This window comes from Zeugodacus cucurbitae, chromosome 2 (genome assembly GCF_028554725.1).
Source record: "Zeugodacus cucurbitae isolate PBARC_wt_2022May chromosome 2, idZeuCucr1.2, whole genome shotgun sequence".
NCBI lineage: Eukaryota > Metazoa > Arthropoda > Insecta > Diptera > Tephritidae > Zeugodacus > Zeugodacus cucurbitae.
In genome coordinates this window covers 25,284,136-25,303,086 of record NC_071667.1, presented here as the reverse complement: position 1 = coordinate 25,303,086, position 18,951 = coordinate 25,284,136, and the positions used below count along the sequence as shown (strand labels likewise).

General features: G+C 31.3%; 1 protein-coding gene across 23 annotated transcripts in view; it reads right to left on the bottom strand.

Moving 5' to 3' along the window:
- Positions 1 to 1,434: 1,434 nt before the first annotated feature.
- The window catches only part of Tm1_1 (tropomyosin-2), a 41,783-nt gene continuing 24,266 nt past the window's right edge, over positions 1,435 to 18,951 (bottom strand). For 5 of the 23 annotated variants that reach the window (XM_029040881.2, XM_054225251.1, XM_029040875.2 and 2 more), the window contains 5 exons: positions 15,855 to 15,925; positions 13,384 to 13,459; positions 12,637 to 12,699; positions 8,198 to 8,267; positions 1,883 to 3,728 (listed from right to left, as the gene is read on the bottom strand). In XM_029040881.2, coding sequence (XP_028896714.2) covers positions 2,920 to 3,728; positions 8,198 to 8,267; positions 12,637 to 12,699; positions 13,384 to 13,459; positions 15,855 to 15,925 — 1,089 coding nt within the window. In that variant the 3' untranslated portion in view covers positions 1,883 to 2,919. Of the gene's footprint in view, positions 3,729 to 4,167; positions 5,007 to 6,919; positions 7,194 to 8,197; positions 8,268 to 11,211; positions 11,275 to 12,636; positions 12,700 to 13,383; positions 13,460 to 14,893; positions 14,965 to 15,854; positions 15,926 to 18,951 lie in introns of those variants that run through there. The other 18 variants (XM_029040882.2, XM_029040877.2, XM_054225254.1 and 15 more) reach the window with 11 other exon arrangements.

Sequence of the window (18,951 nt, the reverse complement as noted above, 5' to 3'; positions counted from 1 at the left end):
TATTGAATATCTGCTTCCGGATCCTCAATTTTTCCCGACGGAAATAATGATCAATAGAAAACAGCGCCCAAATATTTTTCAGGAATGCCGACATTGACAGTATATATATATGGTCGTATAAAATCCGTTCATTTGTCTACCTCAAATTTACAACCTGTTAGGTAGTATTGCTTAAAGAAAACAATTCGGATTCATCAAATGCGTTGCGAAAACTATTCGACGATTTTATTTCGTTTTCGTTAATCAAACATTTTTTTATAAATACATGTATATTTTCAAATATATTATGCCTTATTAAAACATCATTTCCACACTTTGTATTTTTGTTTTTCATTAATACATAATTATTTTTATAGTTTTCGCTTTATTTATGCAATTTAGAAAAGCGCAACGCTTACATACATATTTATTTATGTATGTATGTGTGTCATGAATTTTATTTTGCTTAACTGTGTGTATTTGACATCGCTGCTTTTGTATTATTAAGTAATATATTTTATTTGATTTCTGTTTAGAAAAAATACACTTGAATTAAAATTGCTAGGCAGCTCCTAGTAGAACAATATTACACGTTGTTTTTTATATTTTTTATTTGTATGGAATTAATATGTTGTAATGTAGTTAAGCTTAAAAGTACAATAGAAAAATATATGTGTGTAATTATTGAGTTTCATTGAAGTTTTCTGTTTCTTTAATAAATCGTATGATTTATTAACACTCTGTGGCACACACACACATACAAGCAACGATGTGTGATGTCCGCGAAAACTAATTGGGGGGAAATTTTATCAATTTGTTTAATATGAAGGCTATATTTTACACATATGCTTAAAATAAATTTGCATAAATTGTTTTATTATAAAAAATCGTTTGATACCAATGCATGGTTTTTCTACTTAATTAGCAAGAAGGCAGTTTATACGTTAAATTAATTTGTATTTCAATGTTTTTGTTTTGTTTGGTGTTTCTTTTGTAATATAGAATGTGTATTTAAAGTTGGAATGTCTTTCTTATTTTTGTTGTTCTTATATTATGCTTGAGGATCGTTGTTACAACTTGCACTTCACTGGGTGTATAGTATATGTATTATTTTTTTATACCGAGAGAACACCAATTTTAAATTATTTGCAACAACATTACTCAAAATGTTTAGTAATTGTTCAGTTCGGCATATTCCAACTCTTGTGCAATGGTTTTGTACTTTTCCAGTCCTTTGCTGACTTCGGCTATTTTGTTTTGATTTTATGTTGCAGAGGAAGGCATGTAAGAGATAGAGAATACTTGGTTAGTGATGAATGTGAATGTGTTAAAGGATAATGAATTGTTGACGTTGCAGCTACCATAGTTTACCATGCGTCAAATTATCAGCTAAATCATAATTCGTAAATATGAAAATAAAATACATTTCTTTTTAACATTTATATGCTCGTGAAATCAATATTTATTGCTTATTTATTTTCAAACTTCTTTTTTACAAAGAGCGTGCATAGGTGTTACATAAATGTATATACGAATTTCTAGTGGTATAGTGAAATGAAAAATATGCAAATAATAAAACTAAATAAATACAAATACACAATTTAATAGTTTTGGTTTCTTGGTTAACATCAACTGTGTGCTTTACAACTAGCCATAGGCAACAACTACAATTGAAAAGTGTCTAAAATACGAAATACAAATCAACGTTATGTGGCAAGCGACGCGACAAATATTGACACACGACGTCGGCGCTGCATCAACAAAAATAAATATTTATTTTATAAACACACAAGGAAAGAGATTTTGAATGTTTTTCGTTGAAGACAACTGCTTCTGGTAGTTGTTGTTTGGGGTTTCGTCGTGGTATTAAATGTTGTAAGGCGTTTATTGTTCCTTGAGGATGAGCTCGACGAAGGCGGTATCGAGATCGTCTCCAATATCCTTGTAACGTTCCTTCTCCAAGACAAGGTCGTCTAATGAAGTTGAGTGGGTTAAAAAAGAATTGTAAATAGAATAAATTAAAATTTAAGTAAAATAAAATTGTACACAGAAAAACATAAATAAATTAATGATACATTTAAATAATAGCATAAATATTAATAATTAAACGACATATATGTTTTAAACAATAAATTAACTTAAATAAGACAGAATACATACAGATAAAAATATAAAAAATATATCGAAGAACATGAATTCTTTGAAAAATGTTTCTAAAACATTTGTTCCAATTTTGTGCCCTTTGCACAAATATCACAAATTTATTCAATATAATAATAAAACAATATTTTTAAAGTTATATAAATACAAATAAAAAAAACATAAATAATAAACAAGAAAGAAATAAATGTACACAAATCAAATTAAAATGAAAATAAAGTTTACCTTTCTTGCTTCATTAGACGGCGCAATGTTCAAAAGCAGCTGCATTCATTCATTGGCATATTGGCATAGCGGCATGTTGAGTTGTTAGTACGGCAGCCGCGACACTTTGCGGTGTTTACTGTTATATTATTTTAAAAGCGTTTTCTCGAAACAAAAATATAATTGAATCAAGCTTGGCAAGTTGTTGTTAGCATTAAATATGAAAAAAGGAAAAAACATAAACACTCCGTTCATAGCAAAACAGTACCTAACATCAAATGTTTGTTTTTAAATAGCGTATAATTTTTTTTAGATTTTTTATTATTAATAATTAAGGAAAAACATAAGAAATGCATAGCTTTAATTTAATTAAGTAGGTATTCAAAAAATTGTATGTATGTAATTAATTATGGATCCTCTAAACTAAACGCGTTCATGCAAACAACTAAAACTGGCAGCTTTTTTGTAGCGGCTGTGTTTATCGCCTATGCCACTGTCACGCCCAAAGAAGAGGTTCGCCCCCTGCACTCCAGGTGCTTATGGATTAGTTTGGACTTAAGTTTTAGTGATTAAAAATTAGGCGGTGGCTGCTGGTTCTGGTGCCGCTTGAGCAGCTGGTGCAGCATCCGTTGCTGGCGCCGGTGCAGCTTCTGCAGCGGGTGCCGCCTCCGCAGCGGGTGCAGCTTCCGCGGGTGGCGCACCCTCAGCAGCTGGCGCCGCAGCGGCTTCGGCAGCCGGTGCAGGAGCGGCAGCATCTGCTGGTGGTGCGACAACCGCTTCTGCTGGTGCACCTTCAGCTGGTGGAGGAGCTCCTTCTGCAGGTGCAGCTGGCGCACTCTCCGCAGCGGGGGCACCACCTTCTGGTGCTGCTGGAGCACCTTCCGCTGGTGCGGCACTCTCGGCGGGAGGAGCTGATTCGCCCTCTGTTGGTTCTGCGCCAGGTGGTGGTGGTTCATAATTCTTAACGAATGGCACTTCAGCACCTTCTGGTGGCAAATCGATGGAGTACTCAAACGGTGGTGGTGGTGGCGGTGGTGGTGTAGGTTCTTTAACCGGTTCAGCCTCAGCTGGTACACCTTCCGTGGAAGGCACCTTAGAAACTCTTCTCGCTGCACCCTCTTCACCTTCGGGTGCGTTGGCTCCAGCTCCAGCTTCAGCTGCCGCTGCTTCTGCTTCTGCAGCCGCAGCCGCAGCGGCTTCTGCCTCAGCTTTAGCAGCCTCCGCCGCAGCAATTTCCTCAGGAGTCGGCGTTGGCACTTTAGGTGTTGGCGGTTTGGGATTACGTGGTGTCCAGAATGGTTCAAGTCCCGGTATCAGATCCATAAAGGCCAAGTCAAGGCTGTCGCCGATGAGACAATAACGCTCCTTTTCAACAATTATATCATCTTGTTATTTTCCGAAATCGATGCACGCGTTCAGAATGTTTTTTGTTTCATTGTATTTTTTTGTTTTTTTTTTGGTTTGGTAATTAGCGATAGCATGATCATTTGATGTGCGAAAATGCGAGAAGATAGTAGCAAGAACATGCGAGCAGTGAAAAGATTGAAAATATAATGTGCAATTAAATTAGAAATCAACAAATAAAAGAGCAAAACTTAAAGTAAAGCCAATTAAATATTGATGAGGGCGTGAACAATTTGCGAAAACTGTCTTGTAATTGTAAGGTGGAACATTTTTGGCTGGTTGGTTAGTGGAAATCGTTTTATTAGTCAAGCAAAAGAAGGGACGAGATGTTAAGACACACAAGAGCAGGAGCTCAATTCAGGCAGCATATCACAAATCGTCGAGCATGTTGCAGATCCGATATTGTATTTCACTTGTAAATTGTAATTAAATTGTTGGTATTTTTTTATTATGGAAAATCTCAGGGAATCACAGTATTCTATTTGATCAAAGTTCATTTATCGGTCATTTAGATGCAGTATGCTGTTATGTCCATTATGCTGGCGGAGCATCAGCTGGGGGAGCTGGTGCTGCTTCCGCAGGTGGTGCAGCTGGTGCTTCCGCAGGTGCTGCTGCTGGTGCTTCAGCGGCCGGAGCTTCTGCTGTTGGTGCCGGCGCACCCTCAGCTGCCGGTGGTGGAGCTCCCTCAGCAGCTGGTACTGGCGCAGGTTCGGCTGGTGGTGCACCCTCTGCAGGTGGCACTGGTGCACCTTCCACAGGTGGAGCTGGTGCACCCTCCGCAGGCGGAGCACCTTCAGCTGCTGGGGCGCCTTCCACTGGTACTTCCTCTACTGGTGGTGGAATTGCATTAGGGTCGAAGTTCTTAACGTATGGCACCTCAGCGCCCTCTGGTGGCAAATCGATGGCATATTCGAATGGTGGTGGTGGTGGTGGCGGCGGTGTGGGTTCCTTCACTGGTTCTGGAACCACTTCAGCGGGCGCGGCCGCACCCTCGCCAGCTGCCGGTGCGCCTTCAGCAGCTCCTTCAACCGTCTCACCACGCTCGGCCGCTTCAGCCGCAGCTTTGGCGGCAGCTTCAGCTGCAGCAGCCGCTTCCTCGGCAGCAGCGATTTCCTCTGGCGTTGGTGTGGGTATTTTGGGTGTTGGCGGTTTGGGATTGCGATCAGTGTAGAATGGTTCCATGCCCATCAAATCAACGAATGCCACATCGAGACTGTCGCCTATCATTGCGTAATGCTCCTTCTCTATGATCATCTCATCTACGTAGGCAGTAGACGTAGTGCAAAGACGTTTTTAGGTTAATTGAACGTTTGTGCGTTGGAATGGTTGTTGGGTTGGTTGGTAGATTGGTTTTGGTTGTACGGATTTTGTTTTGTTGTGGTTAAGTTAACGATTAGCAGTAAAGTAAACAGAACGGCGTTCGTGTGGCAAGATGAATAAAATAAAAAATAAAAGGAAATTTAAAATAAATCATTATAATAACCCTAGCAGCAGATATATTTCGAACTTGTGCGGTAAAAGTGTTGATGTACGCAACGTAACTGTAAACATGTAAATGCGTAGACGACTCTGGATGACTCGGGTGGGGCAACAGTAACACAATACGTTTAATATACATTCATCTGAGAGATCTTAAATGCTAATAAGTTACACGTACGGAATGCTCATTTAAAATGCTTTTTTATTTTTGGGAAAATACTTTATTTGTGCAAATTGCAGCTGATTCATATGTAAATGTATTTAATGGGAAATATATAAATAATAATTGCCTTCGTAGTTTAATTGATCTCATTTAAATAAATTGCATGCACAGTAGCATTTTTCGTAATTGGATAACTTTTCATATACTGCAGTCTATATCTTGAGTTTTTTTTTTTTTGATAAAATATAACATTTAACAACAGCAAAGTTAACATTTTGCGTGTGTTTCTTCATAATTTTTCACTATTTATATGGTTCTTCTAATTTGTTGTCTATATGTGGGCCGTAGCATGTAGATTGCAAAGGATATAATAGGAAAGAGTGGTGGGGCAGTGGGGAAATACTTAAATGTTAGCAATATTACATTTAAAATTATAGGCAATTTCGTTTTTTGTCTTTTTAGCAAATGTATTTTACTTTAAAATAATCAAGTAAATAATTATTAATACATAGAAGTAGTTGTTTGTCTTTCTTTAAACATTAAACAGAAAAATACATACGAGCGCACAAAGATAAAAATAAAATAAAATGTTTAAATTAAAATAAAATTATAAATTAATGTCATCGCGTACAACAAATAATGCATTTGTTATAATATTTTATGTATGTAGTATATATTTTATATTTGAAATCTTTAAATTATTATTTCTTAGCAACAGACGCATAATGGCGATTTAAAAATAATATAAAATTTACAAATTAAATGTCAAACTGCTAAATTAAAGTATTTTGTAAAAACACAAATAAAATATTGCCAAAACAATTAATAAATTAAAGTCAAAAAAATATTATAAAAAAAAATACTTTGCAATGATTTTTATGCGGACGAATTTTAACATTTCTCGTTTACTGTTATCAACTAAACTAGTTTCGTTAAATTTTTAGCACTCTTTTGAAGCGGAAAAGTTAAAAATAAAATTTTGTATACGTAAAATGGAATTTTTTCACACAATAATTGGAATGTACGAAATGCAATAATACAATTTAGACTCAAACTTAAATATAATTATTAATCTTCTTAATTGAGTTTATACAATAATTACTTGTCATAAAAATTTCAACTTTCTTTGTGCGTTAGCAAGAAATATTTATATTGCATACAAACTTTGTAAATGGAAATTAGAGGAATCATTGTTTCTGCTTCCAAACGCGACCAAAACAAAAAAAAAAATTATAATAAAAATATTTGCGTTATTTTCTCTACTGCTTTTTTTAATATTTTAATATTGCTGTTGCTGCTCTAGTTTGTTTATGTATCGCTGAACTATTCGTTTTTGCAACAAAACCTTGTTTTTTCTTTTCATTTTAAATAATTATAATTATTTAATTACTTTAATATTATGGAAGGATGCCCACTCCGCTGGCTCGATATTAGGAGGCACCTTTAGCCACCGCATACGGCAACCACAAGGCACTATATATGTGTGTATGTATATATGTTATCTTGCATACTTTAATGAACTATATCGAGTTTGCAGATGTTTATTATAATAGTTGTTGTTGTTGTTGCTGTGGTTATTTTATGCAGCTGTTTCATTGTAATCATAGTTAAAACAGTATGTATATATGTATGTAAGTATGTTTGCATGTATACATGTTCAGTAGGAGGCCACAATGGAGAGCGAGTGGGAGTGGCAGTGGCGTAGTTGTAGCTTATGATATTCACATATTTTGAATATCATGCAGAGTGGCTTCCATTTCTTCCTGCAGCAGTTTGTTCTTATTGCGTTCGTTCACCAGATCATCTGAACCGATTTCAAACCGGTGTGTTTATATTTGTTTAACATACGAATTATTTGCAACAAATTTACATTAAACATTATATATCAAATTAAATGCGCAAATGATAAGCGAGGTATTATAAGCAATAATATAACAATTAACAACATTAATTATACGAAAATAATTAAAAATATAACAATAATAACAAATAATTAATTATGTTTTTAAACAAGAGCATAATTTAGTTTTAGTAGCATATTTTCATAATTCAAACATCAGGCAGTAGGCGGAGCAGGTAGTCGAGCGAGCGGGAAAGCACATAAAATGAAAAAAATCAAATTTTAATAAATCGAAAATAAAATCGGAAAAAGATGAGCAACACAAGTTATCGATTTCACAAAACGCAGTTGCTCATCTCAAATAAAATATACAAACTTGTGTTCAAATCATAAACAAAAAGTGTAACAAATCAAATGTAATACTATATAAAACATATACATGTGAATAAAAATACATATAAATAAACAATATATATAATTTTAACAAAATACAGCTTTCTAAAAATACTTTAAAATAAATACGTGATAAATCGACATTTTTGCAAATCGTAATTAACAAAATGTGTAGTAATATTAAATTTATGCGAAAAAACTAATAAACTAAAAAAAAAAATATTGTTTTATAGAAAAAAATTTGAATACAAAAATGTAGGGCCTTAACATTGGAAAACACTAACAAAAGGATGACAGATAATGAGCAAATGCTGCTAACTGTATCATGAGCTACCATACTAACGGCTAAATATCAAATATAAATTTGAATAATTACTATGAACTTTAAAAGGATTACGATATTTATGCAATAATATACATATATATTTTTACTATAATGAAATAATAATAATTTATTGTTGAACTTTAAGCTAACATCACTACTACTACTATTATAAATATAAATAGTTCTGCTTTCATAATTTGTATATTTTAAATACGTAAAGTTAAACGTAAAAAGTCTTTAATTGACATACCTTCGAGCCTGTCGACTTCCTTCTGCAATTTTTGAACGGAACGTTCGGCGAATTCAGCACGGGCTTCAGCCTAAGTTAGCGAGTGTTCAATATAATTCACGAGGAGAAATATTTGTATTGTGAGGAAGATATAAATAAAATTCGATTAGTTTTTGTTTAAATAAGTTGAAAATGTAAAGAAATATTGTTCGAAAATTTATTTTGAAAGTCAATAAAAAATGGACACAGCTAAAATGACGAAAACGTTAAAATGTGCAGTGACGGATTTTTTTTAAGTTATTTTAAATAATTTAATATGCAACTAGTGTAAATTCCAACAAAATATTTAATTTTGAGATATTACTTTCCAATAATTATTTAATTTAAACATTAAGTATTGTATTATTTTTGTAAAAAAAATTTATAATAATCTTGTCACTGCTTCATTTTTGCGTTGTCACTTTACTTCAGGGAATAAAAGCTTCACAAATACTACCAAAACCAGCGTTAATATGTTTTATCAAAATTGTTTTCTGCGCAATATACTCGTCTTTTTATATATGTTTTTTGGTTACAATTGACTACATTTTGGATACATATTGGCTAAAAAATCATAGGATATGTGATACTGCGTTTAATTATACAAAAATATTATTTAATTGTTAATACTTGTTAATAAATACATGTATATTGTTATTTGTAAACAAAATATACGATCAGTAATACTTCACCGTTATATGTTTATTTGTTATTCTACATATTATGATAATACATATGCGTGTAACACTACTTACAAAGGTGTCAATACAAAAATAAAACTGATTTATAAATTAATTTGGCATATTTATATGTGGGGCAAATACAAACGGATAGTACCAACTTTAAAGCTTTTAATAGCCTTATACGATGTCCAATTGATTTTGTTTTAGACTACACAGTTGTCAGCTTTTGACTATATGTTTTTAGTTTAAATTGCTAACTACAGTTGCTACATTTTTTGTTTTTGTTTTCGCCAGCAGCAGCAACTACAATGGAAATAAACTGCTTGCGTATTGGTTTATGAGACCAAAATCGCTACAATAGCTACACCGGGGCATGTACAACTTACAGTTTCTAAATTAATTTTCATTTGAAAAATCTCCTTTTCGCTTTCTTTTTGCGCTTCACGAGCCTAAACATGAACGACGTAGGAACGCAGCAAACAACAACGTAACGATGTAACGGCGTTGCACGCAAACACAAAAGAAAAATATATCACTATTATTTAATATTATAATATTTTCCTTTTATCTGTTGGCACAAATAAATAAAATATCTACCGAAATAATTTCTTTCAAACTCTATGCCAATAATTGAAATTTGTGCATGAATTTGTAAATTTGAAAATGTTTAATTTTCATTTTTTAGCTTCAATTAAAAGTAACGGAGCAGAAATTATAGTAAAATGCAAAACTTATACAATTTATTAAAAATTAAAACCACAAATGTAAAGGTGGAACCAAGTCATTATTAATGTAAATACTGCTAATACTGAGTAATAATACACAAAGTGGAAACATCATACAAACAATAGTTTTTTAATGGAAATTATAATAAAGGCGGCACACAAATATTTTGCACAACACTGTGACGTGTAATGCCTCAAAGAAGCTCAGCGCCGCTACAAACAGTGATGTTAGAAATATTTGTTGTTTTTATTCTTTTTTGTAATTTTTACCTTCTTTCGCAATATTTCGCAGCCATTGGCAATCAATGCACAAAAAGTTGTTTTCAATTTTATGCAAGTGTACATTACATTTAAATTAGACTGAACGAATTAATAATTTTGTATAAAAAAAAGGAAAATAATAATGTTAAAAAAATTGTTTTTGGTGGTGAGTTTTGGGGTGGTGTGAAAATTAAGAAATAATAGTTAAGCTATCACTGCCAAATGTTTACTTTGTTTTGTGGCATGCCTTTTTTTAGCTGCTCTTGAGTTTCTCCTAAATCGTTTGTAGATTTGTTTATTATTTAATTGTAATAATTACTTGCCATGATATATTTTTCTGTTGTGTGGTGAACGCTGTTGTTGTTTGGGTACATATCGATTCGTTATCTATTTACTGTTACACTTCTCTTTTACTACTCTACTCTAAAAATTACTTTAATGGCAAATTAACTAAAAACGGTATTATGTAAATAAATATTATGTATGTGTATTAGCAAAATAAAAAAAAAAAAAAAAAAAATAAGCTGAGGTTATACATATTAATATTACAAGAATTTACATTGGATTTATATTTTGCTCCTAGAATCTTTATGTACATTAATTAAAATTGAGAATAACAATTTGTGCAATTCGATATTTTTTACATAACGCTGTATACTTTTTTGATTGCATAAAATATTTACTGCATTGGGGCGCATAATGATAATAACAACTAATAAACGTGAATTAAAGTAGCATTATTGGTGTGTACAAGGAAATTTTATAAATACAAATCATGGAGTATGTTGTGAAACGTAATAGTAGTTTTTTTAAGGAACATATTTACTTGAATGAAGCGATGACACGGAAGTGTGGTGAATAACGTAAAATCTACCATTTTACGAATTTGTAGTAGTAATTAATATATTATTAATAATGACAGATTTAACTTATTTTTAGATTTTTTTTTAAGTCTGTATTTTTATTAATTTTTTTATACATACGTTAGAATGAAAAAATTGGTTGACTATACTTTAAGATTGGATTTCCTAAATTTTTTAATTTTATATCACCCCATATAAAATATCTAAACATCTATTCGAAACATATTTATTCAATGCAACTCTTTGACTTTGGTAATATACTAAAAATGCTGCCTGAGTAATATCATACCGATAAACACAGTTTGTTACACTCACAAATTTGGGAGAAATATTAATAACCATTTACCATTTAGAAACTACTTAAAAAGGATATGGAATAATACTGTGTTTAATGGCCAGTCATCTGGCAATAAAAAGCTTACCAATGACTGGTATTTTAATTATACAATAAAACGCTTTAATACCTCTCTCAACTGATGATCCAAAAGTCTGATTTGACTCTCGAAAGTCTCCTCTTTTTGCGTGGCCTACATACATGCACAGTTTTATGGCACATTTTTATGTACGTTCAAGCAGAACAACGCGGGTTATTAAACAAAAATCGTAGATTAATAGCAAAAAAATGCCGCCGCCAGTAGTCAACATTTATATTGGTCAAATACGACGTTTGGTATTTTTATGCCAATGATTTGTTTCGTTTCCACGAAGGAGACAAACAGGCAAATAATGGTGTTGACAATTTGGTAGGTGCATATTGGTTGTTAGTGGGTGAACGTTTGGCAGTAGTGTTATTTTCATTTTGTTTTTTTTTTTTTCGTTGATATTTGAACGCATTAATGTTGCAGTACAGAAATGGTATGTGCAAAAAACAACAACAAAACGTTTACGTGCAAGAAACGTTTTTAATTTGGTGTTTTTGTTAATTTTGTTTAGTATTAGTTTGCAGCAGTGGTGATAGCGGTTGTTGTAATTTATTGTTGTTGTAGTCGATATCGGCGTTTTTTTTGTTTTATACATTTGTTGTTGCATTAATTATTGCCGGTGAATATTTTATTCGGTCCGTCAACACATAAGTACGCATTGTTTTGGTTTTGAATGCGTGGTATGCAGCAATGATTAAGTATTACAACAACAAAAAGTGCAAATCAACAACAACAAGCAAGCAAGCAGAGCGGGTAACATGAAAATAAAGGAAGAAAACATTATTAAAATTTGACTGGTTAATTATAAGAACTTTTAATTGCAAATAAACTGAAAATGAATAAAATGTTTGATAATAAAACAATAATTAAGTAATTACCACCAATAAGAATAATAAATCGGTAGATATTTTATATGCATTGCAAAAATATATATAATTTATGTTTTGAGCGGATGCTTGATTTGTGTTAGAGGCTAATAATTGTTCTTTGAAATAAATACATATATGTATAAATCAAATATATATATAACACATATAAATATGTATGTAAAATAATAAAGTATGTTAATTATGCACAAAGAACGTATAATATATGTTTCGCAGACCGAGCAGAGGAGCCAACGTGACTTTGTGTTGTATTTTACCAAAAAAATGCAAATATTGAATGTAAAAGTTGTTTATGACGAGTAGAATTGCGGCAGCAATAACAATTCGATGCATTTGGTCAGCTATTCATTAACTCAATGAATAACACGACGTGAAAATCACATTAAACCTTTGAATATAATTTGTTTAAGAATCACAAAAACTATTGTAAAGGGTCTGTTTAGTTAATTCTTATTTTGAATTGATAAACAAAAAATAACGCCGTTTCGCAATTTACGTTGTTTCATAGATTTGTGAATGGGTCCATTTTTTATCGAATTCGCAAAATATTTGCAATTCAAATTGTTACTAATTATAGTACCTCCTTTAGACGGGTGTTCAAGGTCTTGATTTGGTTCTTGTACTCTTCCTCACGTTGGTTGGCCTTTATGTGGTTAAACAGCGAAGTCGACGAAGTTAAATTTTTGATGTGCAATGAATTGCGTTAAACCAGGGAAAATGTTTTTGTCAAGAAAATTTACGAATTATTTTTAATTAGGAAAATCCAAGGTTAAATAACTTAAATACTTAATATGAGTTAAATATAATATAAGATAAATAAAATAAAATAATAAAAATTCTAACAATAATAAATACATAAAAAACAAAAAACAAAATTAAAAAATATTATAATAGAAATATTTTTATATTATTTATAAGTGCCATTCTGAAAGCTGTTTGTTCACATTTTTTTGATAAAATTTTACTATTTATTTATTTGCCACAAATAAGAATTTAATGAACTTAACCCTTAGAGGCTTAAGTGTTTCGTATAGCACGCGATTACCATACGAGGTAACAAAATACTTTGTATCAGCTAACCAATTAAAATCGTAAAAAAACCAAAGATCCGTTAGCGATAGCAAAAAAGTTTAGTTGTTTTTTCACTTTATTTTCTTAATAATATATCACAATTTGTTAACTATCGGCATAACAGTCTTTCAGAATAATACCGCATATAAATATTATATTTTATGAAATTAAAAATTTAATGAAATTATAAATATAAAAAAATATAACTTAAAATGAATATAATTGTATACAAATACGCATATTTATGCATACTGACCTTTTCCTCTGATACTTCAAGGGATTTCAAGTTGTTACCAACAACGCGGAGTTCTTCCTCGAGCTCCACAATTTTGCTGTTAAACAAAATAAATGATTTAAATTAATATAACAGTAATGGTATTTATGTATGTAAATTCATAGAAAATTCGAAGCCAATTTTGAAAAAAAAAAGAAAACAAACACTTGTCTAATTACCAACACACTTATTATGCGAATTTTTGTGTTTAAATTATTGGCGAACAAAATCACCGCGTCGAAACAGTTTTTGCTTACGGCCAACATCAACAAGTGCCTCAAATGACACCAAAAAAATGGTGTCAACAAATCAAATTCTTGACGTTAGCGCGAAAAAAATGGTTAAATAAATTAGCCAATAACTCAAAAGAAATTAGGAAAAATATTAACGTTTGTTTGTGGTATTTTTTGAATGTCGAAAGAATGAAAAATAATAAGCACAGTTTGTAATACATATATTGCTGCATTGTGCATGATGAAAAATGTTTAAAACCAAGTGTCACTTGAATTTCTGTTAACCAATTTGCGGGGACAAGATTTGTTTGTGTTTTTGTTTTTTGGCAGTCACTTTCAAATCGTCCAGCGCCAAAAAACAATGCAAAATGCAAACAAAATGTAGTAATTCCGTTCAAATGACTGGCAACTCCACAGGAACTGGCGAATCATCGCCAGATGCTCATTATTACTAATACGACGCGCGCGTGTGTGTGTGTGTGTGCGTACAGGTAAATATTGAAAGTACATTAAAGGCTGCTATATGTTGGTACACACGCTTGTACCAACACTTGGATTTCCAAATATTCAGTTGGCGTTTCACCATTTCGCCAAAATGAGGAGAAATCACCGCAATAAAAGCAGAAAAAAGTTTAAACAAATAAATATGTAGAAAAAAATCACTGCATAGCAATGAGATGACTTCAATAGATGTGCCAGCTAAAGTTGCTTGCCATTTGCGGTAGGAATTACTTTTTAAAGTGAAATATCATTTGATAAAAAAGAAAACACATTTCAAGTGCGCTGCGTAAAAGGCGATTGAGCCGAAATATTTTTTTTTTTTTTGGCACAGACGTGACTATGTCATAAAGATTGGCTCAAAAAATTGCTGGAACTCAACGCAAACGTCTATGTTGAATGAGTGATTGCCATTATAGGTATTCAAATTTTTTATTCAATTTTTTTTACAAACAAGAAATGTGCAGCTGATGTTGAAAATAGGAATTAGACTAGATAATAAACAAAAATTCGTTTCACTTCAATAATAGACTCATAATTTTGTGAGTTATGCACAACAAATTGGCTATTATAATATTTTGATTACACACATTACTGTATTTTAATTATCAAGTAAACCACTTTTTAAGGTTAACACACAAATATACTTCACTAAATTGGCTTCAATTGTTCTAATTTTTGTTATAATTTGTTATTAGTAGTTAATATTAAAAGGCATATCATAAAATAAAAATCAAAAACACATAAAAGCAGCTACAAACCTTTCGCTAAGTTCAACTTTTTCCTCGGAACGTTCCAAATCCTGTTCCATGAGGACTAACTTTCTGGCAACCTATGTTGTTAGTTGTTTCCAAATTTTCATTTGCCAACGCGAACACATAGTGTAGTGTACACAGGACATTTAACATAAAACAGGGCAAATATGGGCATTTATGTCAGTGCCAAAGGCAGCGGCAAGGCGAGCGAGCGAGCGTATAGTGTTAATGTTTGTGACAACATTTATTCGTTTCGTTTTTAGTTATCATTTTGGTTAGCATTTAGCGGCAATAATACATACAAAAAGTAAAAACAATATTCAATTAGTTGCTGTATTAAGTGTAAATTTTGTATTTTCATTTTTATGAATGTGAGAAATGTGAAAATGTTTGATGTGCACGCCAGCAAATGTTTACTACTACTAAATTTTTGAACATGAATTTGAATGACTGTAACATTGTTGTACACATTTGTTTACATCACTTTTGTGTTGACTTTCGCTATACAAGTAAATAGGCGCATGCAATACAAATTTGGCACATTTTTTGTTGATTATTCACATTTTCCAATTCATTAAAAAAGTTTGCTCTAACTAGCTAGCTAAACTTGCATTCAGGCAAAAATTATACAAATTGTATAAAATGTATAAACATCAAAAATGAAATTAAAACAATAAACAAAATAAAGAAAAAATAAAATTTTAGGTTAGGTTTCTTGCGCTTTCGTGAGTTAGTCGAGCAGTTTAAATTCTGCGTGGGCAATAAAATAAACAACAAAACGAAATCAAATACTTAAAACTAATTTATAAAATTATTATTTTTCCATTAACTTCTTTTTTGCTTGCATATTTCACTGTTTGACTTAATTATGGCATAAACAAAAGCAACAACAACTGTGTTAGTACTCCCAACTGCTTTAAGGACAGTGGAGCAAAATTGGCGTTATTCTTTCGTGTATTAAACGTACTTCTCTCCTTGCTCGGCACGTTCCTCAGCACGTTCCAAATCAGCTTCAACCATGGCCAATTTACGGGCAACCTTTGGAATTTAACGCGTTCGTGTTGTTGTGTTGTAGTTGTTGTCATATTAAGTTTTACACATTGAATATTGTATAGTAAAACATTGTAGTTGGAAATACGGGAAAATTGAGATACAAAAGATATACAGTTATCAATACATAGAATTCTTATTTGTTTTCAAGAGCATTTTTGCGCAGGAAATGGCGAGCAAACAGCAAGAACACAGATGAATAGGCAGGCAAGTACAGATAATACACAATCCAGTCCGTATTAAGTCCAAGTACATCGATTTTAAAACATAAAGCTTGTTTGATTTGTTAGATTAGTAATATTTTGAGTGTGCATAATGTGAGTTGAAAAGAAAATATTTAAGAACTCCAGTTAATTATTTGACTTATTGATATTGAAATTATGAATTATATTTTGTATTCAACGTTTTTCTTGTCAACTCACTTTTTGATTACTTACAATTACTTTTGTTTTTACATTAATTTTTTCATAAAAAAAATATGAAAAGCAAAATATACGAATAGTGTAAATAAAACTTGTGCGCTTACTTTATGTACCATATTTTTTTAAATTTATAACATATTACAACGGTGGTGAGCCCTGGCTAGCTTTTCTTCGTTGAGTATAATGAACAATTATTATGGTTTTTGTACATTTTTTGTAAAACTCAAAAAATCTTCATAGACCCTAACTAACTAACGGTAGTTAATTAGGTATATCCGGAATAACAGTACATAGTGAATACAAAGTGGTTTTCTGTCGTCATAAAAGCCGTAAAAATAAAATTTTCGACACAATTTTAAAATGTTTTACTGCATTGCATTTTTGAATTTTTATTTATAAAAACCATAATTATGATGTAGCTAAACTTATTATCTACATTTAACCCTCTCCTGTGAAATATGAATATGAATATGAAAACATTATTCAATTGATTTTCATTACAGTACGTCCTCTTAAATCATTATGCTCAAGATAAAGCCGGCTTTTTCGCAAAGGATTTTTTGTATAATTTACGTCAAATACAATTGAATGGCGATATTACCGATTTGCAATTATATACATACATAATTGTTGCACGACAGTAAAACCTTCCAAAATTTATAAACCGTGGTCCAGTATTTATCCCTGGCTATAAACTATAATATATAAACCTCATAACCTATAAAATGGAACATTTAAAATTTAAATTAACCTTTTAAAATAGTACGTGCACAAATATACACATAACTATGTATATATTTCCAAATTAATTATTTCCCTTGCTATGACGCTTTCCAAAATGAACAAATAGGTATGCATCAAATGCTTGATTTATAACGTTTACCTTATATGGCCACAAGGTGAAATTGTGATAACAAATGAGCGCTGCTCTTCTAGCTTGAATAAAGATGGCAATCGATTGAATCACGATCGGGTTTAGTAGACGCCACCAAGTTGGTTGGCTTACATATGTACATATATGAGATGTGAGTGTGTTTGTACACAATGCGCGAAAAGCCGAAACAACAGAAACTTCAATTCATTAAATACATATGTATGATTCATCGAAGCAAAGGGTGCGATGAAATCACTGGCAATTTGAACAAATTCAAAGACAAGAAAGTACACTCATAAAGTATAACCCTCGATGGCATTTTTTTGCGAAAACGCATAAAAGGAGGAAGTGAAATATGACGAAAGATAAAGGTAAACTCATTTTCAAAGAAATTGCTATAAGTAAGTCAAAAAATATGCGTATGTTTGTATGTTTATCTTTGAATTTTATGTTGTGCAAATATGTGTTTAGCGCACAAAAATGTGCTTCAGCGGCACCCTGCAACGTTTTGTGTTGCTCTAAAATACTTTCATTGAACAGTTTTAATTTAAGAGACCTTTCACTGTGTTGACTTCATTATTTACTTTGATAAACTAAAGATGAAGAATGCGGCAATTGAAGGCCCAAATAAAATAAGAAAAAACATATTTTGCAGTTCATTATAAACTTGCGACAAAGAAGTTATAAAGAAGTGCCATATTACTAATCTAACGACCGAATGTAATCTTATCGCATGCAGCTGATCAATTATAAGTTATCATATCAGTTTTCTTTGTGGTTCCATTTGTATACAGAGTATATATTTGTAAAAGTTTTGCAGCGTTCTATAGTTCGAACTAAAAAAATATTGGAAATGAAATTCAAATAGAAATTATACTAAAGAGGTTTCTTTTACCACACAACCTATATCAATTATTATTGTAGCTCAAAACCTCATTAATCTCTATGTAAAGAATGAATATAACACATAAATCCTTTCAGTAACCAGTAATATATGTTCAAAAATTCTAATATTTTTAAAATGTACCAAAACCATTGCTCAAACAACGAATATTGCTCCCATTGCTCCCATTTCATTAAAAACGACGTGCTGTTGTCTCCATTATTTTGCTTTGAATCAATTAAACTTTTATTTTTATTTATAATCATATGAAATTATTAAACAGAATTAAATAATTTGATGTGCTGAGTTATAGAGTTATATAAAATTTAAATATCTAATATAAAATACAAGATATTAAATGTTTTAATTGGACATATTGTAGATAATTTAGGTAAATAAATATTTGCAAATATAATAATTTAAATGACTGACCGGTATACATTTCTGAATTCTTGTAACTACATATTTAAATATGTACATTTTGTTTTGTGTATATTTTTAACATTTATAATTGTTGTTCTGTTATTATGAGAAAAAAAGCATGTGCAGGAGAATATATAAAATTTAAAATATAATTTTAAATATAAAATTTTTTCACCAATTAACCAATAATTAAATCATAAATTTAAATTTAAATATAAAGTGGTAAAACCAAACTCTCCAATATTCAATTGCGTTAATTACTTTAAAATTAAATAATTTTTGAAGTGCGTTTATAATATTGGAAGTAAAAATAAAGCATAATTTGCTTATGTATAGATGTATAGAAGAAGGCAAGTTAGGCACCATTTTAAACCGCAATATACTTTAAGTTTATGCGGTCTTTTTGTTTGCA